This window comes from Muscardinus avellanarius (genome assembly GCF_963383645.1).
Source record: "Muscardinus avellanarius genome assembly, chromosome: 2".
Classification (NCBI taxonomy): Eukaryota; Metazoa; Chordata; class Mammalia; order Rodentia; family Gliridae; genus Muscardinus; species Muscardinus avellanarius.
Genome location: NC_137787.1, coordinates 76,406,671 through 76,432,358, shown reverse-complemented (window position 1 = coordinate 76,432,358; position 25,688 = coordinate 76,406,671). Strand labels below are relative to the sequence as shown.

At 44.0% G+C, this 25,688-nt stretch overlaps 1 protein-coding gene across 4 annotated transcripts in view; it reads left to right on the top strand.

The window, feature by feature from the left end:
* The window catches only part of TANC1 (tetratricopeptide repeat, ankyrin repeat and coiled-coil containing 1), a gene marked incomplete at both ends in the record, with an annotated part of 266,865 nt that overhangs the window by 188,290 nt on the left and 52,887 nt on the right, over positions 1–25,688 (top strand). For 2 of the 4 annotated variants that reach the window (XM_080688764.1, XM_080688765.1), the window contains 5 exons: positions 14,267–14,530; positions 19,737–19,859; positions 20,858–21,139; positions 22,662–22,813; positions 25,369–25,600. In XM_080688764.1, the coding sequence (XP_080544890.1) occupies positions 14,267–14,530; positions 19,737–19,859; positions 20,858–21,139; positions 22,662–22,813; positions 25,369–25,600 (1,053 nt within the window). The remainder of the gene's footprint in view (positions 1–14,266; positions 14,531–19,736; positions 19,860–20,857; positions 21,140–22,661; positions 22,814–25,368; positions 25,601–25,688) is intronic. The other 2 variants (XM_080688762.1, XM_080688763.1) reach the window with 1 other exon arrangement.

Below are 25,688 nucleotides of genomic sequence, written 5' to 3'. Positions count from 1 at the left end.
AAAACAGGTGAGGTTCTCCTGAAGCCATGTTCAGGAGACATGGGTTCTAGGTGCCTACAACAACATTCAATGGACTTCTTTGAACACTTTTTTCCTTCTCTAGAAAATCAAGGATTTTTATTAATTCATTAGTTTCTTGGCTCAGGCAGGTGTGATTAAAATCATCCAGGGAACTTAAGGGCCATTATTTTTACATCCCACCCTAGAGAGGATGCCTGTGTGTTTCTGCAGACGGGCTGGAGCATCTGCAGGTCTCAGGTCTCCGACTGGATCCCTTTCAGACAGCAGACAGGTGGAGCCCCTCGAGGGGATTATTCAGGCCGCACTCCACTCCGAGGCTGTATTTTGATTTCATAGCAAAGCTCTCCCAAGCAATTAACACCTTCCCTTTCACTGAGTTGCACACGTTTCTGAGGGATATTCATGTTTTATTATGGACTGATCTCTTCTACATTAACATGTAATCAAATGGAATGACATTTGAGCTCTTTACTGTCTTCAGTCACTTGCAGTTTCTTCCAGGAATTTTTTCTTTTTTGTGGTGCTGAGGATCAAACTCGGGGTCTTGTGTCTGCTGGATAAGTGTTCATGCACTGAGCAACAGCCCCAGCACCTTTTTTAAGTGTAATTTGAAAGACCGAGTTGCAGGTTCATCCTGGCAGGAGTTTGGAGAATGCCCTGAAGAGCCTGTGAGACTCCTAAAAATGGGGTGTGGACTCTCTGGGGTAGACCTCCGTAATTTTGTGAGGGGCTCAGCTTTAAGAAGCCAGCCTCTTGCCTCCTCGCTCGTTGCTGGGATAAGTGGATTTTTGTCTGGTTTTGTTTTCACTGTTTTTCCAAGATACAGTTCACGTAATACAGTCTTCACTCTTTAAAGCACCGAGTGGTTTTTAGGAAATGCAGAATTGTGCAGCCATCACCACACTCTGATCTTAGGACACTTTCATCATTCCAAAGAGAGATGCTATACCAGTAAGAAGTCACTCCCTAAGCCCCCCCCACCCCCCGTCCCAGTCAGCTGGCAACCTACTTTCTGTCTCTATAGCTGAGCTTATTCCAGACATTTTATGTGAACGGACATAATTCTTTCCACTCAGCTTCAAGGCCTTCCAGTGAGTTTATCTTAATTCTGCATTCTTGCCTTACCCCACTTCCCTGGCTACTGTATAGGGAATTAAGTGAAGAATTGCAGCTACTATCAAGTTGCCTTGAAGGAGGTAACATTTAGTTGGTTATTTTTTTATGCAGACTTCCAAATTAGTTTGTCAAACGTGTTTTTTTTTTAATTAGGAACCAAATTTAATTGTCTCTTTCCTTCTATTTCCCAGGCAAGAGAGATTACAGAGCAGCTCCTATATCTACAGTAGAGTTAAAAAAAAAAAAAAAAGTTCAAGACTGAAGGGCTCCACAAGTACAAAGCCCTTCCTAGTTTGTCAAACTTTTAATGTAGGTGTTTTAAGCTCGGTCTTGATAGCCTTTCATGTCCTCAAAACTGCCCTTCATTCCTTGTCTCAAGCCAATGTGATCCTTTAACGGAGCTGGACATAGACAGTTGTGAAAACTGAGATGGAAGAGGCAGGCATGAGGAAGGAGCTGGCAAGTCCTCCCTCGTGGATGGCCCCAGCTCCAGCACATCATGTTTGCTACTGCATTCTCTGTTCCGCAGGTTCCGGGTCTGTAGGTGGATGAGAGAGAAGCTCTGTGCAGTGCTGATAAAAACGTGCCTCTGTTTCCTCTTCTCCATGACCTGCAGAATTAGAACCTGCGCCAAGGGACACACTGGAGGTGTGGTAGGGAGGAGAAGGAAATAAAGCACCAATTTCCTCTCCAGGCGGACTCCAGCCACAGCTCTTTGAAGAGGCAGCAGTCCTGGGGCCAGAGAGGGAAAGAGCTTTTTCTGTGATCAGCGCAGGGCACACAGGTTGCCTCTTAGCAGAGTAGGGACCTGTGACGCACTTGTGGTTCTGGGATTGCTGGCTTTGGGGCGTGCCTTTGCCATCTGAACATGCCGACTTTCTAAGGCGTAGCCTGGGACGGCAGCCTTTGGGCCTCTGAAACATGTGCGTAAAAGACCCAAGAGCACCATGATCCTGGTGGGCAGAAATGAGGTGAGACACCTTGGCTGCCTGCTTGGGAAGGCTCGGCAGTGGCTTGTGAAACAAAGCTAGTGAGGAGTCATGTTCCAGATCACATAAGGCCTGGAGAAGGAAGATATGTCTTTCCAATTCATTTTCCATTTTAAGTAGTTTAAGACCTGCCAACCAGTAGAGGAGGGGTTGGATTGCAAAGGCTCCGGGGTGGCCAGTTCCAAGGGGCGCACGGTTGCTGCAGCCCTATACACTTGGATAGCACTATGCTTGGAGCGGTGTTCCATGCACGGTATTAGCACGGTTTATTCAGGGGAAATTTCAAACAGTGCTAACCTATCCTTGAACATTCGCTGGCCTCCTCTTGCTATATTCAAGCTGATTTCTGACATGCTGATTATATTTAATCAAATATTTTTGCCCAGCAGAGGAAGGGCTAAGAAGCCTGTGTTCCTACATGCCCGGGCATCTCTCGGGGCTGTTTCCTCTTTCCACTGCGTAGCAGGAGAAGGGAACACCAGTGGCCACAGGAAGAACTTACTGTGTCTCTTCCAGTCTTTGTGGAAGTCAAGGCTAATCGGCTCCTTTTTCAACTTTATTATATTATCCAGAGGGGAGTTCTACTTTATTCTGTTTCAAGAGGTTCACATTCTCCCAACATAAATGTCTTTAGAAGTATAATAATTCTGTCATGTAGAAATACTATCTAAGCTGGCTGGGATTAATTGAATTCTCTGATTTTTTTTTTTTTTTTAGTAAAGTTCATTACTCCATACATATTAAAGTCATTAGCGTTATTTGGTGTCTGATTTTCAAATTTGCAATGTAAAAAACGTGCAAATGTGAAACCCAGATGTACCTACTCACCATAAAATAGTTTCCAGTTACTTGCTTTAGAGAGAAAAATTTATAAAGAAGTATGCTTTTAAAGGTGTTTCCTCTGTGCGGAAGAGAACATTTTTTCCTTAGTGACCCTCCCTTTGAACATAACTTGCTTCTAAATGTTACAAATGGGAAATCATAAACCAAATCAATCCTGGCTTAGGGGGAAAAAGTATGTATATTCATTGTAATGTGTATGAAAACCAACCAGATTTTTAAAAAGGGGAGGACAGCCAGGCATGGTGATGCATACTTGTAATCCTAGTACTTGAGAGGCTGAGACAGAAGCATCTTGGGGTTGAAGCCAGTATGCAGTAACTTAAAAGAGACTGATTAAAATTAAAAAATAAAAAGAGCTGGGGGTATAACTCAGAGGTAAAATGCCCCTGGGTTCAGTCCCCAATACCAAACTAACAAAAACAACAATAACAAAGAAACAAAAGCATTGCTGAAAATAGTGGGGTTTAAAGTACTTTTTGAGTTAAATATATTTAATTTTTATATCCACATGATGATAAATATTTTATATGTGTATGTATTTCAAGAAAATGGACTATTTCTCCATTAAGGAAGAAAGAATATAGAGACTGGATGAGGAAAAACAAACAAAACCCAGCTTTTCTGACAAGATTAAACCAATAAAACCCTATCCATGAGTAACAGATGTGCGGAGAGAGAGGACTTAGAGGTAGCAATTAGAAAACTCTGGGCTGAGGGTGGGGCCTATTTGAAGCCAGTCTTGCCCTGTGTCTACTATGACCTGCTGAGGTTTATCACTGCCAAGAATTTTGCACAGTGTTCTGCATCTGCTTCCCCTGGAGAGGGGCTGTTAGGTCAGCTGTGCCGGGGCAAGAGGACTCCGAGTTCCTAGTGGCCACATCTTCCCACAGGGCAGGTGCATCGTCTGCCTGACCAGCTCTGGACCCAGGAGCTGGAACCGTGAGCACCTGTGTTCCCCCGGGGTGAGGTGTTTTTCAGGATGGTGGAGGGCTCGGGGTTTTGGCTCTTCCTGTAGCTTTCCCATCCCCTTCCTTTACTCGGGTGCTGATATTTGTTTTCTCTCGTGGGATTTGAAGCAGGGATAAGGGCATATCTTTGTGGAAACATTTCTCCTACCAGAATGGCCTGCAGTAAAAGACTACACATTTGGTTAGTTAGTACCCTGGTGGTGCTTGCTGGAGTGTAATAATATTTGTTTTTCTGCCAGTTGCTTAGGACATTTAAAAAAAAGTCACTGTGAACTGACTTTTATCTTTGCTTGACTCTCTTCTGCCTCCTCCCAGGCTTGTAAAATGAAAGTGATTCCAGACGTAGCTTTAGACCATTAATTTCCTGGACTTTGCGTCCTCAGGGAGGTGATCACTGCCGAGGCACACAGACCTGCATTAATTGTACTTTCTTCTCATTTTTAACTTGTGGTAAATCCTGCCCTTTTGATTTTATGCAAATACCACTTTGTTGCCACCTGTATGGCCTTGCTCACTCACTGCTAAATTGAAATGCTTTGAAATTGATTTGGTAATAACTATTTAGAGTATTTCAGATCTGCGTTAATATTCATTTTGCTACATTGCTTGCAATTTAAAAATCATCCTTAATTATAGAGCCCTTTTTAAAAAAATCTCTTGGGTGAAGGAGGAAATTTTTTCTTTACATATATAATTTGGTAATATACTCAGTGTGGGAAAGAACTCCTGGGTGACAATTGCAGTCAGCAAAGTGCCCGCTGCACTTTTATTTCTGCTGGTTGGCTTCTTCAGGCTGTTCTGAGCGTGCAGCAACATTTATGGGCACTTGGTATGTTCCAGGAGCAAGTTTGTTCAGTCCTGGGACAATAAAGATAAGGCACAGTGTCTATTTTCAAAACATATTCGCCTGTGGGTCTACAATGTGGTCTTGTACCCTGAGAAGAGTGGAAAACCTGGCATTGATTGACACATCTGATAATTAATGCATATAATAATAACTAACCACTTTGAGCTCTTTCCCAAAGAGTGGGGAACTCCGGGCAGTCATCAGACTTTGTCAGAAGCTCCAGTATGGACGCATTTGGTGTGCAGCTAATGCAAAACTTTACTGTCGCATGGTGCAGCACGCTCTTGCTGGAAAATGTCATGCCATTCAAGTCCTCAGATTCTTTCTGGCCACTCTGCCCTACTGTGTCAGATTGAGCTGGGGCCTTGCTCTTGTTGAGAGAGGCGGGTCCGGTCCTCCCCCTCCATGCTGCCCGGCCCTAGCCCACAGTGGAAGGGCCCGGTGAATGCGGCTGGGAACCACAGCCGGGTCCCTGGCCTCTGCATGTCCTGGCAGAGCACCTTGCGCAACATGTGCGAGCACTGAGCTGGTGATTTTGTACAGAGATCTGGCTGTCACAATCCAACACACAGGGCTCTGAGCACAGAGCCAGAGGGACGGGGCTGGCCGGAAGTTCTGAGGTATTGTTCTGGGGCCTTGTAGAGGAGAAGCTCCACAGCCCCTGGAGTTCAAGCTGGGCAAGGTAGTTTGCATGGCCTCCCTAGGTCCCCTCCTTGCTGAGATGAGGGAGGGTGAGCACCGGGAAGGCAGGTGAACCAGGGCTTTTGTCTACATGGCTTGTCTGCAGGTTTAGCTGGGGGTGGAGGTGCACCGTCTAGCATTCCTGGCTGGAAAGGTTTAGGTGGGTTGGTTTCACTTGTGCAGTCTTTCTCTTGGTCACAGGGGCAATCCGAAGTGTGGCCTGGCAGCCTGACACCGTCGGCTCTGAGGTGGTGGGTGCAAAGCAGAGGAGCAAGACCTGACAGTTGTCACACTGCTGTCTTGACTCATCTCTTTGATCTTCCTGGGATCGCAGACTTGTTTGGCTACAGGGACACGTAACTTTTTAAAGTTTCAGAGCTTTGTTTGGGCAGATCGAAAGAGGTAGTCGCTACAATAGTTGGATTTCCCTTTTTTATTCATTTCTTCCCTTCTCACACTTTTATGCCCCCCCCCTTTTTTTTTGTTTTGTTTTTTGTGGTTCTGGGGATGGAACCCAGGGGCATTCTACCTCTGAGCTACACCCCCCAGCCCTATTTTTTATTCTTTATTTTGAAACAAGGTCTCACTAAGTTGTGGAGGGCCTCACTAAGCTGCCAAGGCTGGCCGTGAACCCGGGTTCTCCTGTCTCAGCCTCCCAAGTACTGGTATTACAAGCCTGCTTCAACACGCCCGGCCTTCTCTTACTTTTAACGCAACCATTCCATTTCTTTCCTGTTGGATCCGTAATTCATTGGTCCAGTGGTTTGTTTTGTTTTGTTATGTTTTGGTGGTACAGGGGTTCCTGGAAACCCTTCTACCTCCAGGCTACACTCCCAGACCTATTTTTACATTTTTTTTTTTTTTGGAAACAGGGTCTCCTAAGCCAGCGCACGCGGCTGGCTTTGAACCTGCGCAATCCTCCTGTCTCTGCCTCCCAAGCGCGGGGATTACAAGCGTGCGCCACCACGCCCGGCTGGTCCAGTGTTTTAACTCTTAAACTCTCTCTGTCACCCACTCAACTGAATATGGAGGTTAATGCATGTTTGGTCGTTTAAATGCTACCTTATTTTTCTTCAGCTTGATGGGGAAGAAAACACTCTTGTGCTCAAGTTATAAGAGGTACTTCAAATATGCCCTTATATCTCATTTTCTCCATATCCAGAGAAAAAGGTATGAGTGTCCCTGTAAAGGCTTCATTTTGAACATGGATAATGTGCAAAACTGTCTATGGTATGCTTGAAGAAAATTATAGTTTGCTCTGGGTTTTTTTTCACTCATCCTTTAAAACTGTATATTTTGTGTATGTTTTGTATATTAATTGTGTTAGCACATGTATATGATACACTGGTAAGTGTATGTGGGGTTGCATGCCCCAGTGTTTTTGTAGCATGGCATCAGGACAGTGTGGTACCCCACTTTGGGGATACAGCAAGACCCCAGTGTTGTGGGGCTTTCCTGTCCATGGGCTGTCACAGGAAATCAGCAAGTTGAGATATGACAGGGGCATAGAACAAAACCCAGCATGCAGTATGCATGATCATAATACGCATGTTAGTCACTATTACTTCCTAAGGTACTTCTTTATACTTAAATGCTCTCACACACACACTTATAGTAAACCAAGGTTTTTTGGTTTTGGTTTTGGTTTTTTTTTTTTTTTTGGTGAAGTTATGAGTTACGGTTACAAGTCAGGCTCATATGATTTTATTCTTTTTTTTTTAATTGGTGCACTGTATTCATATATCATAGTGGGATACAAACTTTTGTAGACATACATGCACACAATGCCCAGTCAGCCCCCACCCGATCCCCACCCCATTCTCTCCCCATCCCTCCCTCCCATGCTTGGCTTAGTGGTTGACATCTAGTATTATAGCAATTTATCCAAAATTAAAAATGATAATCTCACATAACAGTTCCATTTGTCTGATACCAAGCTTTTGATGACTTAAAGATAACATTTCAATATTTCTTTTTACTTTCTTTCTTACCAGAGAATATTTTTTTCCTATTTTTTTAGGTGAAACTATCATATATTTATATATTTATTTTTCAGAAAAAAAAATCTATCCTAATATGGAAAATGGACTCTAGATACCCAAAACGATCTTGAAAAAGAACAAAGCTAGAAGATATATATTTTCTGATTTCAAACCATATAAAGCTACAATAATTGAAACAGTGTAGTACCATTCTAAAGGCAGATATATAAACCATTGGAGTTAAATAAAAGCCTAGAGCTAAATTCTTCCCTATATTGTCAAGTTATTTTTGACAAGGTTTCCACGAACATTTGGTGGTGGAAATAATAATCTTTTAACTAAATATTGTTGAAACATAATAATTACATGGAAAAGAATAAAGTTGGACCCTTACCTAATCCCATATACAAATATTAACTCAAAATAGATAAAAGACCTAAATATAAATCTTAAGACTATAAACATTTAGGAGGAAAATATGGGTCATAAAACATCACAACATTGAAATTGGCAGTGATTTCTTGGATATGATTTCAATGGCACAGGCAACAGAAGAATATACAAACTCCCTAAAAAATAAAAAAAATATTGTATATCCAAAGACAATGTAAACAGAGTTAACAGTTATTAATAGAATGGGATAAAATATTTCCAAATGCTATATCTGAAGGTATATTAATATTCCAACTAGAAATCCTAAAAATTAACAACAATAAAGGCAAACAATACCATTTAGAGATAGGTAAAAGACTAACATAAATAATGAATCTCCACAGATAACCAATCTTAGTTGTCTGTTGGATGGAAAATCTTGTTTCTCTGGTTCTGGTGTGTGTTACCTATTTCTTCTTTGTAGTTAATCTCTTTGAGTATTTTCTCTAGTGCTGGTTTTGAAGACATAAATTCCCTCAGTTTCTGTTTATCATGGAAGCTATTTATTTCCCCATCTAAGTTGATAGAAAGTTTTGCTGGGTAGGAAATTTTGGGCTGGAAGTTGTTTTCTTTCAGAGTTTGGAATATGTTACTCCAAGCCCTCTGGCTCTCATGACTTGGTTTGGGAAGTCTGGAGTGATTCTAATTGGTTTGCCTCTGAATGTCACTTGGCCTTTTGTTTTTGTTGCCTTTAAGATTCTCTGCTTGGCTTCCACATTGGTCATTTTGACAATTATGTGGCGTGGGGATCCTCTTCTCCGATCCTGTCTAAAGGGAGTTCTATAAGTTTCCTGGACCTGTGTATCAACCTCTTGCTCTATGTTTGGAAAATTTTCTGCTATTACTTCCTTGAAGAGATTGTTGATCCCTTTGGTTTCACTTTCTTTTCCCTCCTCTATTCCAATTATTCTTAGGTTAGCTCTCTTAAAATGGGCCCATATTTCTTCAATATCAGATTCCTGCTGTCGGATATTTTTTCCTAGATTAGAAACTATGCATTCATTTTTGGAATGATCATCTTCTAAGAGCGAGATTCTATTCTCCATGTAGTCTAATCGGTTGTTTGTGCTTTGAATTGAGGCCTTTACTTCATTAATTGCATCCTTTATCTCTTTTTGGCTCTCTCTGAGTTCTTTTCGAAGCACCTCTATTATTTCTACAGTTATTTTCCTGATTTGATCTTCTAGAAATCTCTGAATTTCTGTTTTATCGGGTTCTGATGTTGTGGGGTTGTGGGCATTCATTGCTCCAGTATTATTCCTCTTTCCCATGATTTCGGAAGTTTGTGCCTTCTCTGGGTTCTTCCCTTGGGTCACTATGAGTTCACTTAAGGTGTTCTGGATCTCGAGTCAGTAGTATCTCAGACCCCACTACTCCTTTACTGGGTTGTATCACAGAGTCTCCGACCCAGAGAGTCGATAGAGGCTGCTTTAGACTGGGGGGGGGGGTGCCAGGTTGCACGTTCTCCTATGGTGTGATATCTCTGCCACCGCCCCTCCCCTGGCCCGCAATTTGACTCACTCTTCTTGAGTACGCAGATGTAGCTGTACTGGACTTGGTGAATTCTCTGCTGCTGCCGCCGGTGGCAATATGGCGCCGCTGCCACGCCCTCGGCCATGAGGCTGGCGTATTTCTTCTTGGTTTTGATTTCCACTCTGAATCCCTACAGCGTGTGCTGAGCTCAGCCACTGGGAGCTTTAGATTTTACCTGCGGCGAGAAATCCCGCCTGGCTGTTCTGCAGCGGCTCATTTCGGCTTGCTGTAGCCATCCGGTGAAGTCGCCGCTGCTGCCGGCAGTATGGCGCTGCTGCCGCAGCCTCGGGCGTGAGGCTGGTGTATCTCCTCTGTGGCTCTGAGCTCTGTTCTCAGTTCGCTTTCTCTCTGGAACCTGGTGATTTTTTTGTTTGTCTGGTGATGTTGTTTTCTGGCTATGAAAGGCGCTGATTTTGTGGTAATGGAGATTGGTTGTTAGCGGGGCTCTTAAGCCCCGATTTTCTCGGTCGCCATCTTCCCGGAAGTCTTCTGATTTTATTCTTATAAGTGGCAGAAGGTTTTATTTTTAAGTTTCCTGGTGGCCAGTAGAAAGAAACAAAATCACATGAGGCGATGTTTGTAAAAAAAAAAATAAAAATATGCCTTTCTGGTGCTTGGCCAGAGTCATGCCACCTTGTAGGTTCTCAAAAGATGAAAAACTTAGGTTTGAACTGCATTAGATTTCTTTGAGGGGTGTACATTTCAGCTCACTGGCCCTTCATTCCTAAACTAAGACTCACACTACAGTCAATATAATTTTCTCCTTATAATTTAACTTAGATCCCACCAAACTATATTATTAACCCCTGGGTTTAAGTTAATTTTTTTTCTGATTTGATGTTAAGTATGCATTCAACATAATTGTGCATGCAATCCCAGAAACACTTATTAGAACCTTCAAAAGGTAAGGAAGTGATGGAGAAAAACTGAGAAGAAGGGGAAAAATTTTATTACAGAGCCTTGCCTTGCAGAACACTTGATGACCGGGCAGATGACTGTTTTTAACAAGGCTGGCTTCATAGACTACTAACTCTTTTTTAGCTGCAGATACTTACAGGGCTCTTTTTATGTGTCAAGCCTGTACAAGCAAAGCATGTTTCAAAATAGGCTTCATGGGCAATAAGAAGAACTGGTAGCCATCCGTAGTGGTGCATGCTTGTAATCTCTTCATTTGGGATGCTGAGACAGGAGGATCACAGTTCACGGACAGCCTCAGCTACTTAGTGAGGCCCTTTGCAACTCAGTAAGACCCTATTAAAAAAAAATAAAAAATAAGAAAAAATAGGGCCGGGGGTGTAGCTCGGAGGTAGAATGTCCCTGGGTTCCATCCTCAGTACCGCCAAAAAAAAAAAAAAAAAAAAGGACTGGTGTTGGACTAATCATGTGCAGTCAAACTCTCCCCGAGTCTGTCTCCATCTCTATAAAGTGGGATACGTGGTTCCCAGCACACCACCTCTTTGTACTCATGATGGTGATTATGTGTGTGCCCTAACATCTTAAGAAAGTGCTTTGGGCTGGGTGTAGAGGAGCACACTTGTAATCCCAGTACTTGGGAGGCTGAGGCAGGAGGATAACCAGTTTGCGGCCAGCCTCAGCAACTTAGACCCTGTTTCAAAATAAAGAATAAAAAATAGGGCTGGGGTTGTAGTTTGGCGGTAGGATGGGTTCAATCTCTAGTACATCAAATACAGAGAAAAAAATGACAGAAAAAGTGTTTTGGAAGCCTTTCAGCCCTGTGCATGAGCAAGTCTGGTAAAATGTAGTATTACTCCACAAGAAGAAAAGACATGGTCCCTGGGGCTAAAGGAATTTTCACACTACACACGGCGAGAAGCAGCACAGTCAGTGAGTAGTACCAAGCCCAGTTCAACAGCACGTTGTGAGGTGCAGCCTAACCTGACAGCTTGATGAAGCATAAGGCTGACAAATCCCTCATGTTGTAGAAATCTCCATGTTGGAAGAGTGGTTGAAACCAGTTTGGGTAATGATGACAACCCTTCCTTGACAAAAAAGCTGGCACCTCTACTACTGCTGGGAATAAAATGCTAGAATTATTGAGTCATTAGGGAACGTTAAAGATTATCCAGTTTTGGGAAGATGTCCAATAGCACCTTTTTAGAGTTTTTTTTTTTTTTTAAGTTATTGTTGTCAAGATACTACCCCAGTTGAGTGGATGTGGCTCACTTTCTTGATGACATCTATGTTAAACCAATTAGGAGTTTGAATATCTTTTAGTCTGGAAGAAAAGTTAATATTTTTTATTAGTCTGTTGCTAATTGTGAGAATTGTCTCTCTCTTCTCTTGGAGACGGGAGATGCTCTATTCAGCTTGCCTCTTACATTTTGCAGGGAAACCAGAGGCCTTTACTTGCCTCACAGGATCTGCTTTGGGACCTCTCCCAAAGTCATCTCTCTGGTATTGGACCTGGAAGGCATATCTGTAAGGTGTGATGATCTCAGGGGAGCATCTCTGTGGGCTCAGAGCCTCCAGCCTTTCTGCCCTTCAGTGCCTGGGCCCTGGGGAGTAATGGCGGTGGACTCCCTTTCCAACAGAAACTTCCTGAGGGCAGTGGAAAGGCTCCCTCCTCTTCCTCACTAGAGTCTCCTGCTAATAAACCCTGGCCTTGTGAAACCCTCCTCTTGAATGGGTACCCATCTAGGAATTCTCTTCCAGCGCTGGCCTGCAGCCCAGACCATCCACCACCACTTCCCTTCCTTCCTCTCACTGCCAGGACCAGAATCATTCCCACCTCTCAGATCTGGGCACCACGTAGAGGGAGCCATGGCTGTGTGGTGAGGATTGAACCCTCAGCCCGTCCCACACTTGAGGAGCAGTGGCTCTAGCTGCTTCCTGGAGCCCAAGGCCACACAGCTTACTGTCCGTGTTGTCAGCTCTAACGGGAAGTGGGGTGGCCTACGTGTGGGTGGATACTGCTTGAACTCCTAGTTAGGGTTCAGATTCTAAAATACATGCCACCTGGGGGGAGAAAGTGAGGAAAACGATCACCTGGACATTCTAAAACTTAGGTACACCCAAATAAGACAGCCACAACGATAAAACCAAACAAATCGCCCCAGGGTGGTACTATTCCCTTTCATTTAGATACTGAAGTAGCCTGGAAACCTAATTGATTATGTCTCATCTCAGACAAGAATGCAGAGTTCCAACCCCTTGACTTATAACAATCTGTATTATAAGACTGCCTGTATTTTTATGCTTTCAACTTATTAACATTTACCATTAATAATGAATTATCATAAATAAACAATAAACTCATTAATAAATTAAACCATTCCTGTAAAGCATTAGTACAGTCTCTGGCATATAGTAAACCTTCAGTAGATCTTTGATGCTATTGCCACAATCACCATCACTACCACTGGCATAAAAATAATGGTAATTAAATGATGATGATGGCACCCATAATGTGAGCTACACCCCATCCCAAATCAGATTTTATGAGAGACACAGTGTTAAGAATCTAAGAATCCTGGCCTGATAACAATCAGGTTAGTGAGATAGTGTCTCTGCTCTTTCATTCAGTAAGCAAACATTTACTGAGCACTACTGTGTGCCGAGCGATGTACTGTCCAGAAAAGGAAAAGAGCGGCTTGCCATGGACCCTCCACCCTCCACGGAGGCGTCCGTGTGTAGACGGTGTTCAGAACTAGGGAGGCGAGCCGAGGGGACCGAGTCCAGGCTGCAGCAGCAAGGACAGTCTTGGAACTATAGCAGGGTAGTCCCCAGTCACAGCCAGGAGGTTGTTTTGTCTTTACTTCTAAACCTTAATGAGCCTTGTAAAAAAGCAAACCAAGCCCCTTCAGGCCCTTTGATCCTGAAGACTGAGTTGGTGTGAGCCAAGCCACCGTGTGCGGATGCAGTCTGGTTCCTCACTGCAGGCTGACGAAGCCGCTCCCTCCTGAGTGTACTTTGGCCGCGCACTCCCCATTTACCAGGCTCATGGTCAGAGGCCAGACTGCTGGGATCCAGACAGAGGCCGAGTAGACATGGCTCCTGTCCCCGAGGACACAAGCCAGTGTTAGGTCAACATGGGGCAGCGTGAGTGGCCGGGGTGACCTGTGGCTGCAAGGGGACCCTGTATGGCACGGTGACTGTAAATTAGGAGTGGCTGCCTTTAGAAGCTATGTAGGGTGAGTATTGCTTCTTTTATCACAGTTCTCTGTTCTTTTGCCAAGATGATTACAAAGGATTTTTTTCCTACTTTTTATATTTTTCTATGCTGGTTTTCTTGCTTAGAGATTAAGTTCTAATTCTACAGTCATAAGAAACCTTCCTCTGCATTGGTCACATAGAAATTACCCCACTCTGTGAAGCTGGACAGATATTGTGTTAGTTCTGAGGGTCCAGGTCTCAGCTTCACTTTATAATTTTTGTTTCTGTTGTGCTCCTCTTGTGTCTTCTCTGTACTAATTGTTGTGTTGCTCGTCCCTTCCTCATAACAAACGTTCATTTGGATATAGAATATTTAAAGATTCAAAGGAGTTCAATGAGATACAAGCAATTCATCTTGGCTAAAAAAGAGAATCCATTATCTCCAGATTACATAGATTTACCGTTAAGTCTCTGATATTTTCAGACAGCTTTTTCATTATCTCCCTATCAGAGCTTTTTTTTTTCTTTCCTGTAGAGTAATTTAGCAGTTTATTTCCCCTGATAAACAACATTCTTTTAATTTACCAAAATACATTGTATGAAACATACTTTGATAAAAATCTGTGTGGACCGGAAAGCCCTCCATTGATCCTGGGGAGGGCAGGGGAGTGTGTGTTTTTAACTCTCAGCAGCACCAGCTGCAACTGGCCTCCTTCAAAGTACTGTCATCTCTCATTTCAGCCACAATTACAAGTTCATCCGAAAACGATGACCGGAGTGGCTCCAGTTTGGAATGGAATAAGGATGGAAGCCTGAGGTTAGGGGTTCAGAAGGGAGTGCTTCATGATCGCAGGGCAGATAACTGCTCTCCAGTGGCAGAAGAGGAGACCACTGGGTCAGCGGAGAGTGTGCTGCACAAAGCAGAGTCCTCAGCTGGAGATGGTCCGCTCCCTTATTCTCAGAGCTCCAGCTCGCTAATTATGCCACGGCCCAACTCAGTTGCAGGTAAGGCCACGCCCCTCCGCAGAAGGGCTCTCTCCTGAGCCCCAGGACCGACCAGGACACAGGCCAGTGCTGGGACATTGGGTCAGGCACTTACTTCCTGCGGGTCTCAATTTACTCATCTGTAAATATAAGGCTGCCCTTGCGTCTTCAAGTGACCCATTCACTCTGGAATTCTTTAAATCTACAGCTTAGACTTTGTATGTAAGGGTGGGGGGGTACAAAAGCTCTTTCCCATGGTGTTTGCTATTTTAAGCTTGAGTAAACTCACCATAAGTAGATGCCGACAACGGGACGTTTAGAGTGAAGTTGTTAATATGATCTCAGAGAAGTTCTAATCCAGTGTTAAAATCTTACGTTAGTATGGTTGCAGCCTATCATCTAGATGGGAGGTGAATTTGTCTGTATAATTCAGTTTTAGTGGAGCTCACGGCTTAAGTTATGGGGCAGAAGTGGGAGCAGGATGTAGCAGCTGGAAGCAGGAGAGGAGAGAACAGATATTAGTGCCAGAAATAGCTGCACTGGTCAGGCCGGGTGTCAGGCCGGAGAGCATCTGGGGTAGGTGAGAAGGCATGCTTTTGAAGGTCTGGGTCTCTACCCCATGCTCTTGGCAGAATTTAGAAGAGAAACTTGTTACAGTAATTCTGGTGATTCTTCCTTACCATTGTAGCACTTAACACATCTCCCCTACTAATGCACACACCCAGACCCTCTCTTCCTACATCACAGGGTTTTTCTGTAATTTGTACTGCTCCTGCAAGATGTGCTGGGTCATTCTGGCTGTTGTTAGGTGTTTTGTTTTTTTTATGATGGAACTCTGAAGCAGCTGGTAAATAAATGGCCCTAATGGAAAAGTTCTGAGGTACAATTCTAATTCACTTTCAAAGGAAGCAGAGGGATTTGGCATGGCTGCCAGAGACTGTACTAGAGAGTGCAGTGTGTATTGACTGGTGGTTCTGCAAAAAGGTTTTGTGTTCTTTCACCACCCTGCCACCCTTTAACAAAATATGTTACACCCAGGGCGGTTTGGGGCGGATTCGCGTAGTTAAAATGAATGGGTCACTTGTATTCTACTAAAACGTGAAGGCTTTATTTTCTGCAACAAAATACCAAAGTTGTATTCAATTTAATCAGTCTGTCTTAAAACTAGGAAACACATTAATACATTGATTTTTTGTGTGTGCAGTGTTCAAAGCAGCCCATTTGAGGTTATATTTTTTGCTGAATGTTCTGTGTGATCTCCTGCTATGTGTCGTGACAGTGGGTATGAGTAGAGCTGTTCCAGAAGGCTGCCATGAGTATAGAGCTGAGCTTTTTTATTTATACTGTGCTCAAGCATTAGCTCCTATGTGTGCCCTTGAGCTAGACCTCCTGTGGAATAGGAAGGTTTAGCAGATAATGCCTAGCCTAATGGGTTTACTCATTTCTCCTATATTGCATATTTTGAAAACTACATGCATATTTTGGAAGGAAATAGGCAAGTGCCTTACCTCCTGGCATATGTGAGCAAGCCAGGATCCTGGAAGATTCTTCCTCACTCACCTTCCCATCCCTAAAGCTGAACCTCAGTTGAAAGGAAATGGCAGGATGTGAAACACTGTTTGTTTAATAAGTAAAAGGCAGGCTGCTACAGACAGGGAACACTCAATGTTAGATTGAAATCAGCCATGAAGCACCATATAAAATCTTTTGGAAGTATTTGCATATTAAGATCCACTTAAACATAGGTGAACTGCCATTTGGTAGGAAAGGTACTTTGGTGATTGACAGTAGAGTAAGGATTCACAAGTGATAGTAGGCCTCTATTCCCAGAGTCCCCCTCTACCACCAACACCACCACCACCACCATCACCACCACCAACACCACTAATACCAACACCATCACCACCACCACTACCACCACTACCATCATCACCACCACCACCACCATCACCACTAACACTAACACCATCACCATCACTGCCATCACTGCTACCACCACTACCACCACCACTACCACCACCACCACTATCACCACCACCACCAACAACAACACCATCACCATCACCACCACCACTACCACCACTACCATCATCACCACCACCACCACCACTAACACCAACACCATCACCACCATCACTGCTACCACCACTACCACCATCACCATCACCATCAACACCACCAACACCATCACTATCATCATCACCATCACCATCATGGCCCAGCCACCAGGAAGATGCAAAAGCAGTTCCAAGGTTTCCAGCCTTCACTGCCAAGATGCCACAAAAACTGTGATTGTCTCTCAACTGTCTGACACACTTTTTTTGGTCAAAGATTGTATAAATAAGTTGGCTAGGTTTGGAGATAGTTTAACTACACAGAGATGTTCTTTGTAAAGGCAGGTGTTGGGCAGAATTGATTGGAAAAGCTATATGTCACATCAAAATGTATGACATAGTAATTTAGAAATTGGGCAATAGGTTCTATTATTTCTTGATTACTTTTTTGGCACTGTACTTAATTCTCTAGGAAATCGACAAATGCAATCACCTATCTCAATCGCCTTGGTCATACTGGCATTTGCCTGTGCTCGGCCCTGATTTACAGTTTGCAGATGTTGCTCCTTGTTCAGTTTAGAGCTCTCTCAGACCTCTCTTCTTGCAGGATCTTGAAATGTGCATCTCACCCAGATATGTGTGTGTGTGTGTGTGTGTGTGTGTGTGTGTGTGTGTGTGTGTCTACAGTAAGTGTGTAATTGATTTTATTGTAGTGATGTCAGTAGTAGTAGTAGATTGCTGGAACATGAGGCTTTTGCTTTGTCTCTGATTTTTCCTGGCCCTGAATAGTTTTTAGGATTTTAAAAACATCCATTACGGTTCATCAACTGGTAATGTCCGAGAATGCACCATGATGTGTGTGAAGGCAGAATAGCTGGGTTACCCACTCTGCCAGGTGGGGCACACCTGGGCACAGAGCTAAGCAGCTGCAGACTCTCTGCTCCTACTCTCAGGCCTCTGTCTGTGGCTCCGAAAACACCTTAGAAAGCAGAGGTAGCTGCATCGGGTGTCCTGTGACCCTAAATGCATCTTTCATCTTGGCTTAATCTCATTTGAAAAGGAAAATCAGCCAAGTGTGTTGGAATTGCTAGGCTGCTTAATTGCATGCTTTGAAGCTGATGCTCTGGTGACTAGAAATCTGAAAACAGAGGCACTGAAATCTCACCATCACCTGTACTCACACCAGAGTAGGGCTTTGTGGCAGTTTGTTATTTGGAATGTACTTTATAGTCACATATTTTAGATCCTCTTAGTTGCCACAAAATGAGAAACCAAATGTTATGTTCTAAGGGGTCAGAGAAAGAGGGGAAACAGGCGCCTCTTTTGAGGCTCTCGGCATCTTTGTGTTTTCTGGGGCTGAAGCAGCATGTGGAACATTTGTGGCTGTTTGAGCTCTGAAGTGAGTTGCGGACTGTGGCTGTCTGTGACGGCCCCTCTTGCCTGAGCCACCATGGGCGCATTCACCATGAGGTGTGCCAGGCAGAGGGGCCACAGTCCCAGATCTCCAGTAGGAGCCTAGAAATATGTTATAAACTGTGTGTCTGTAGGGATCCTGGAGCTATGGGGGCTGGGGGGTAGCAATCATCCCTCCGTGAAGTTCATACACCCTGGTTATGAAAGACCCGGAGAGAAGCTCAAGGCTGCTCTTGGGTAACTCTGCCTTGGGTCTGTTTGGAAGTCCTACAGAGAGAATTAGCTGAATATTTCTAATGGGGGATGTTAGTGTGGTCCCTGGCTGTGTGCAGAATATTCACTTAAATGTGTGTGCTGTGTAATCAAGCTGTGGCTATACACCAAAAGGACACAGGTGTGCCTGTTATGAAGGTAGGATTCCAGATGTTTCCCTTCTGGCTGAGAGGTGAACAGTAGAGCCCATGTTTGATTGTCTTTTGAGGAGGCTGTAAGAGGGGACCAGGCACCCCTGAGTCAAGCCCAGAGTCCCCAGGTGCCTGTCCAATGACAGAATGAGAGGGAGTGTTGCAGACCTCGAAGAAGAAATGATGGAGCCTTAGGAGGGAATGCAGAAAGGGCTCAGGACAGGTGGCGCTGGGGGCAGCTGAAGGCTGGGCCATAGCTGTGGTGTACCCAGGGAGTTTTCAGAAGACATACGGTCCACCTTGATTTCTGTCCCTGATGCCTGGTTCCACTAATTCAGTTCTAGGATCCTTAGCTGTTGGAATGAAACTCCCCCTGGGATCCTTATTTGCTCTAAAATGATGTATATATTTTATTTTCTTGGGAGATGATCATATGTCTAAGATCAGCAGCACTTAATGTTGGACCACTTAACCCATAAACCAAGTTAGGTTAACTTTATTTAGATTTCTCATTTTGATTTGGGATGTGTATGTAAATAAGAGGGATTTTTTTTGAAGGGGAGTAGGCAAAGACATGTACTATATATTTGCTTCTAAGATTTGCCAATTATTTTATGCCATTTTTAGAGTAGTTATTTTAATTATTGTATACTATTTTAAATATATATATATATATATACACACACATATATATATATACCCTTAATTTTAACGGGTACCTATGTGCCATGAATCTTATTGATTTGGTTAGAGGTAAACATAATTACTTATTTATTGAGTTTAAAAAATACATGTACAAACCTATAAATATAGCATAATATATAACCTGTTAAAACATATTTAAAAGTTAAGCAAGTGCTTGGACTTATATTCCTGAGCACTTCTAGTGTTCCAAAATTGTGCGTGCAGATTCTGCTTATTTAATTAACAAGGCTAGGATTCCAAACAGCAGAAAGCTCCCCAGAGCCGCAAAGAAGAATCCAGTACCATGATACGTGTTTATAGTAAGTATTGAAGTTTTACTGCATGAGTCTTGGTTGTCAAGTTTCTTGATAAACAAACAAAAAAAATCTGTGGTGAAGTCTGCCTCTTCTCAGGAATAATGGGGAATTCCGGCGACCATGCAGCATAACTGTGATTTAAGAATGAATAGCATTTGGGTTTTACCACTTTTTGGTTAACAGCATCGCCAGAAAAAATAAATATCTTCAAGTAAATTTTGTTGAGAGACTGAGCCAAATGGCTTAGGAATTTATATATATATATATATATATATATATATATATATATATATATATATATAGCTTACAGTAGTTTAGGTATGGTATTAAAATAAACTTCTATTTAATATTACAGCAACAAGCTCTACAAAATTGGAAGACCTGAGTTATTTAGATGGGCAGAGAAATGCTCCTCTCCGGACATCCATTAGATTACCGTGGCACAGTACAGCTGGAGGAAGGGCACAGGAAGCTAAAGGTATTTATCCTTGCATCCAGTGTCATAGTGGATACAGTGAGCTGGTTCAGTCAGTGTTGAAAGTGTCTAATAGCTGGGCGTGGAGGCACACGCTTGTAATCCCAGCGCTTGGGAGGCTGAGACAGGAGGATCGCTCAGGTTCGAAGCCAGCCTCAGTTACTTAGTGAGGCTCTCAGCAACTTAGTGAGACCCTGTTTCCAAATAAAATATAAAATAGGTCTGGGAGTATAGCCCAGAGGTAGAAAGCCTCTGGGTTCCACCCCCAGTACCACACACATACACACACACACAAAGAAAGTGTCTAATAGCCAGGCATGGTGGCACATGCTAATAATCCCAGTACTTAGGAGGCTGAGACAGGAGGATCACAGGTCACGGCAGCCTCAGGTACTTAGTGAGACACGCCACAAGTTTATGAAATTCTGTTTCAAAATAGAATAAAAAATAGGGCTGGGGATGTAGCTTGGAGGTAGAATGCCCTTGGGTACAATCCCCAGTATTGCAAAAAAATTAATTAAAAAATAAAATATTAAAAAAGAAAATGAAAAGTATTAACAAGCATTAAAATCAACTGTTTTTAAGAAAGGATATAAAGTGTGTGTGCATGTTAAAAATGTATCTATAAGGCATGCTAGGAGGTTATCCTTAATAGTTTTTTACTTCTTTTAAATATATGATTAAATTGCTTCTGGTTTATATAATAATTTTGCATTGTTATTTTGGAGTGAAGGGTAATTTAATGCTCATTTTCTTGTTACCAAAGAATCAGTTTTATCTCTATTCCTTGGACTATATCAGCCTTGTCCCATGTCTTCCTGTGCCACACAAGTCATTTTAATAGGACACTTTGTGGGACCAATAGGATACCATAAATGTTATATTACAGAAATATTTATAGAACAGAACTAGAAAGACTTAAATCCAGACAGCAATATTATATCTAGTTTCTTAGTGCATAAAATCGACATTTTTCTTAAAGAAGTTATTTTTTCTTAAAGCACGATTTGCTCCCTACAAGCCACAAGACATTTTGTTGAAGCCCCTTCTGTTTGAAGTACCAAGCATCACAACAGACTCCGTGTTTGTGGGAAGGGATTGGCTCTTTCACCAGATAGAAGAAAACTTGAGGAACACAGAACTGGCAGAAAATAGAGGCGCGGTTGTTGTTGGCAGCGTGGGATTTGGGAAGACAGCAATCATTTCCAAGTTGGTGGCTCTGAGCTGCCACGGGAGCCGCATGAGACAGATTGCTTCCAACAGCCCCGGCTCATCACCTAAAAGTATGTTCATGTTTAATTACTTGTCTAGTTTGTTATATTAATATAAGATGGAGGAAATTGCTATTTGAGTAGACATAAATTACCAGTTTTCCTTAAGTTGTTCCAGATACTGTATCAGGTTTGCCATCCTATGCTAAGTGAACAATCTTGACTATTTCCATCTGTCGTCACATGTATTTAGCTACAGTCTGGGGTGAGGCTAGCCTTCTCTGATGTTCTCCTGATGGGGAACCCCTGCTTCCCTCTTTACACAGGCAGGGATAGGGCAGGGAGGCCTGATTAAGTGATTTGGGAAAGTTTGGGTCCTAAAACCAAGGAATTGGGCTTCTGAAAAGACAAGCCAGATGGAATCTAATACAAAATTCTTTTTTCTTTTTTTCTTTTTTGTACTAAAGATTGAACCTCTGATCCATACCTCCAGCCCTTTTTTATTTTTTGTTTGAAATCAGGGTCTCTCTAGATTGCTGAGAATCTCACTAAATTGTTGAGTCTGGTCTTGAACCTGCGATCTTCCTGTCTCAGCCTCCTATTTACTAGGAATACCGGCATGCACTACCACGCCCAACTTAACTTTTCATTTTATTTATTTATTTATTTATTTATTTATTTATTTATTTATTTATTTGGTGGTACTGGGGTTCCTGGAAGCCCTTCTACCTCCAGGCTACACTCCCAGACCTATTTTTTATAGTGTTTTTTTATTTGGAAACAGGGTCTCTTAAGCCAGCAAGGCTGTCTCTGAACCAGCGCGATCCTCCTGTCTCCGCCTCCCAAGTGCGGGGATTACAAGCATGTGCCACCACGCCTGGCTTAATTTTTCATTTTAAAATATGACCTCACTAAGCTATTGAGGTCTTTTCAAATTCTTTTATATTCTGTTTACCACAGCCTTTGTTTTCTATACTGAATTTATGTAAAGTATAAAGAAGTTAGACTTAGTTGGGAGATAGAGTAGCCAAATATTTTATTCTTCTATTGATTGCTAATATTATTAATTTTTTTGCGGTACTGGGATAGAACCCAGGGGCATTCTACCTCTGAGCTATACCTCCAGCCCTATTTTTTTTTTAATTCCTTATTTTTTGAAACAGGATCTCACTGAGTTGCAATGGGCCTCAATAAGTAGCTGAGGCTGTCCTTGAACCATGATCCTCCTGTCTCAGATTCCCAAATGCTGGGTTTACAAGCATGCGCCACCATGCCCAGCTGACTTCTAATTTTATATGTAATAAACCCATTACCAGAAAAGTGTCTTTAAATATAGTAAACAAAACAAGGGAGGCATTTGAGAATTCTTTTTATTTGACTAAAAAGAATCTAATAAAGGAAATTGGAAACAGTGGTCCTCTGGGGAGGGGTCTGGGTGCCTGGAAGATGGGTTGGGGCTGGTGGGCCCATCAGAGCCCTCATGTGGGGCCATGTTCACTCATGACCTATTAAAACACTTCCTGGACCAATCAAGAACTATATTCCACCTGTCCTGCCTGTGCTGGCATTCTGATGAGACGGCTCTCCTCTTCAGCAGCAGACCCCGCCCAGGATCTTCCTTTCACTCCACTGCTTTCACCGAGTTCTTCTGCCAGTGGTCTTAGTGTGGCCAACACCCCAACCGGGACTGGCACTCCCGAAAACCAGAGGCCAAGAGAGGATGCGGTGAAATACCTTGCTTCTAAGGTAAGCAGATGGGGATTGGCTAGGTTGGTCTCTGAGAAGTGAATTGGGAAAGGGATATTAAAATAGGAACAACTGCTTAAGTGTAACTCCCCATAAAATTGTGACAGAGTACTCCAAATGAAAGGTATTAATGAGAGTAAACTTCTAAGGGCCTGGCAGTGGACTTCTATTCATCTCAAACAGTAGATTGAAAACGCCGGGCGTGGTGGCGCACGCTTGTAATCCCCGCGCTTGGGAGGCGGAGACAGGAGGATCGCGCAAGTTTAAAGTCAGCTGTGCTGGCTTTAAGAGACCCTGTTTCAAAAAAAAAAAAAAAATAGGTGTGGAAGTGTAGCCTGGAGGTAGACAGGTTTCCAGGAACCCCAGTACCACAAAAAAAATAAATAAATAAAACAGTAGATTGAAAGAGTTCCACAGAGCAGCAGAGGAGAGCGCATGCTCCCACAAATCCACCCTCAGCACCTGTTCTCTTTGCTCTGGGAGCAGCAGATTGGGCGCTTTTAACTTGACCCAGACTTGTTCTGCCTGCCTACTGTTGCTGGGGCCTCCGGCCCCCTGTGTCTTCCTGTCAGAAGTTTCTTAGGAGGTTGTAAAAGAGACTTGGCTGACCCTCCCTTCCTAAATGCATGCTCCTCAAGGACTTTCTGCAAGTTTCCTCCCACTCTGCATGATCCCTGGCTCAGGAGCTGCCTTGGGTGGGCATATGGTGGTTATGTTTCTCGCCTTCATGAGCCGCTTGGGTCTCCGTTGGCCACAGTGGAGTGAGGTGGTGGAGGTAGAGAGCCACCAGACATGGCAGCACTGAGGGCCACTTCCTGAGGCCGCCCCTGGGGACGAGGAGGGTGTAAAGAATGGAAACAAATGCTGCTTGGCCCCGCATCCCCTCTGCTTTGTCTGCTCCCTGATGACAGCAGCTCGTGGCACTGTCAGCCCTGACCGCCACTTCAGGACAGTCCTGTGGTTGTGAACAGGTGGCCCGAGGTGAGGGGTGCAGTGCAGACTCCACGGCCACCTGCTATGAGTTTCCAAATCCCTTAGATGTGACCCACACAGAAGTGCATCTTACACCAGAGATCCAGTACTCAGGCACACAGAATGCAGCAAACAGGTCCCAAAAGTATGCCTGTTTTTACATCCAATGATATACTCGGGCAATTTAAATTCACTTTATTAATATATAACAATGGGTTATGGCCCTAAAGTGATTTCTCCATCTACCATTGCATTGCCACGCCGCTCTGTCCAACACAGGTGAGACTGGAGTGCCAGCCGCCTCATGGTAGTTTGCACGCGCTCACGGGGTCCTCACACCTTTTCCTGCTCACTTCTCTTCAGGTGTGAACTAAAGAGCAATCAGCTTTCTTCTGAGTGCTGATGAGACATTTAATCGCAAGCCACGGTGGTTCCAAGGTGGCCTGAGAAAAGCGGTCCATTTCTAAGAACCCACAACCGTGGGTCTTCTGAGTGCTGATGAGACATTTAATCGCAAGCCACGGTGGTTCCAAGGTGGCCTGAGAAAAGCGGTCCATTTCTAAGAACCCACAACCGTGGGAACCTAACTCTAGATCTTCGTCCCTGTCGTGGCACTTAGCCTGGGTGCCTGCGCCCTCAGCTGTGCGCTGAGGCTGGTGGTTCTCTTGACGCAGGGGATGCAGAGCTGAGTGGAAAGTGGTAACTCAGACCCGCTGAAACAGCATTTTACACAAGGGCTCGGCCCTTTTTCAGCTCCCCTAACTCACACTTACATTCTCCCTTTCATCTTCATGTGGAAGTGTGTAGGATTTCCCATTTCTTGAGAGCATGCCGCCCATTCCCAAGAGTTCTTCCTGGCACTCTCCTTGGGTCTCGCCAACCCATGACCCACTGCTGCTGCTGCTGCTGCAGATCCCTGAGAGCCAGGGCTGCTCACACCCTCAGTACTGGGGCAGCTCCCTGTCTCTTCTCCTGCGCCACTTCACGTGACAGGCAGAAATCCAGTCACTTCTGATTCTCATGCTTTGCTGTCCCTGTTTGACCTCCCCAGTGCCCTTTGAAGAGGTGTGGGTGGGGGAGGGGCTGAGCACTTAAGACCCTTCCCCCAGAAGGAAGAAGCCTCAGGGACTGTGCAGCCTGGGATTTAGAGCCACCAACTGGATCACCTGCTTTTTAGGGTCAGCTAAAGTGATGCTGCTATTTCTGAGAACAGAAATGCACCGCGGATGGCAGAGTGGAGGGCACTGGGGTCGCCTGGAAGTGCTTGGAGCCAGGGGAGGCTTTGGGATTTATTCACGACTTCTCTCCGTGGATATTCAATACAGAATAAGTTGTGCTGATTTTTGTGCTCATCAAGATGAATTTGTAGTTGCAATTAGAGGTCGGCCAAGAACTTAGCAAACAGCACGAAGGAAGGAATAAATGAATCAACTAAGCTAACCAGCGACTTGGTCTTGGGGAATAGATGCAGCGTGTCTGGTTATCCCATTGAACAGGCAGAGTTCCGTTCATGTTGGAGGTTGTGGACAGAGCTATGTGGAGAGGGTGGGGTGACGCTGACCCAAGCTCTGCTTCTGCCCTAGGTGGTCGCCTACCACTACTGCCAGGCTGATAACACATACACGTGCCTGGTGCCCGAGTTCGTGCACAGCATTTCAGCTTTGCTCTGCCGGTCCCATCAGCTGGCCGCCTACAGAGACCTTCTGATAAAGGAGCCACAGCTGCAGAGCATGCTGAGCCTCAGGTCCTGCGTGCAAGACCCCGTGGCTGCTTTCAAGAGAGGAGTGCTGGAGCCTCTCACAAACCTGAGAAATGGTACCTCCCAAAGCCCCCTCTGCAGGCACCTCATGCCCAAGGAAGGTGGTCAGCCCAGCCCTGGGGAGGCAGGGAGAGGATGTGCATG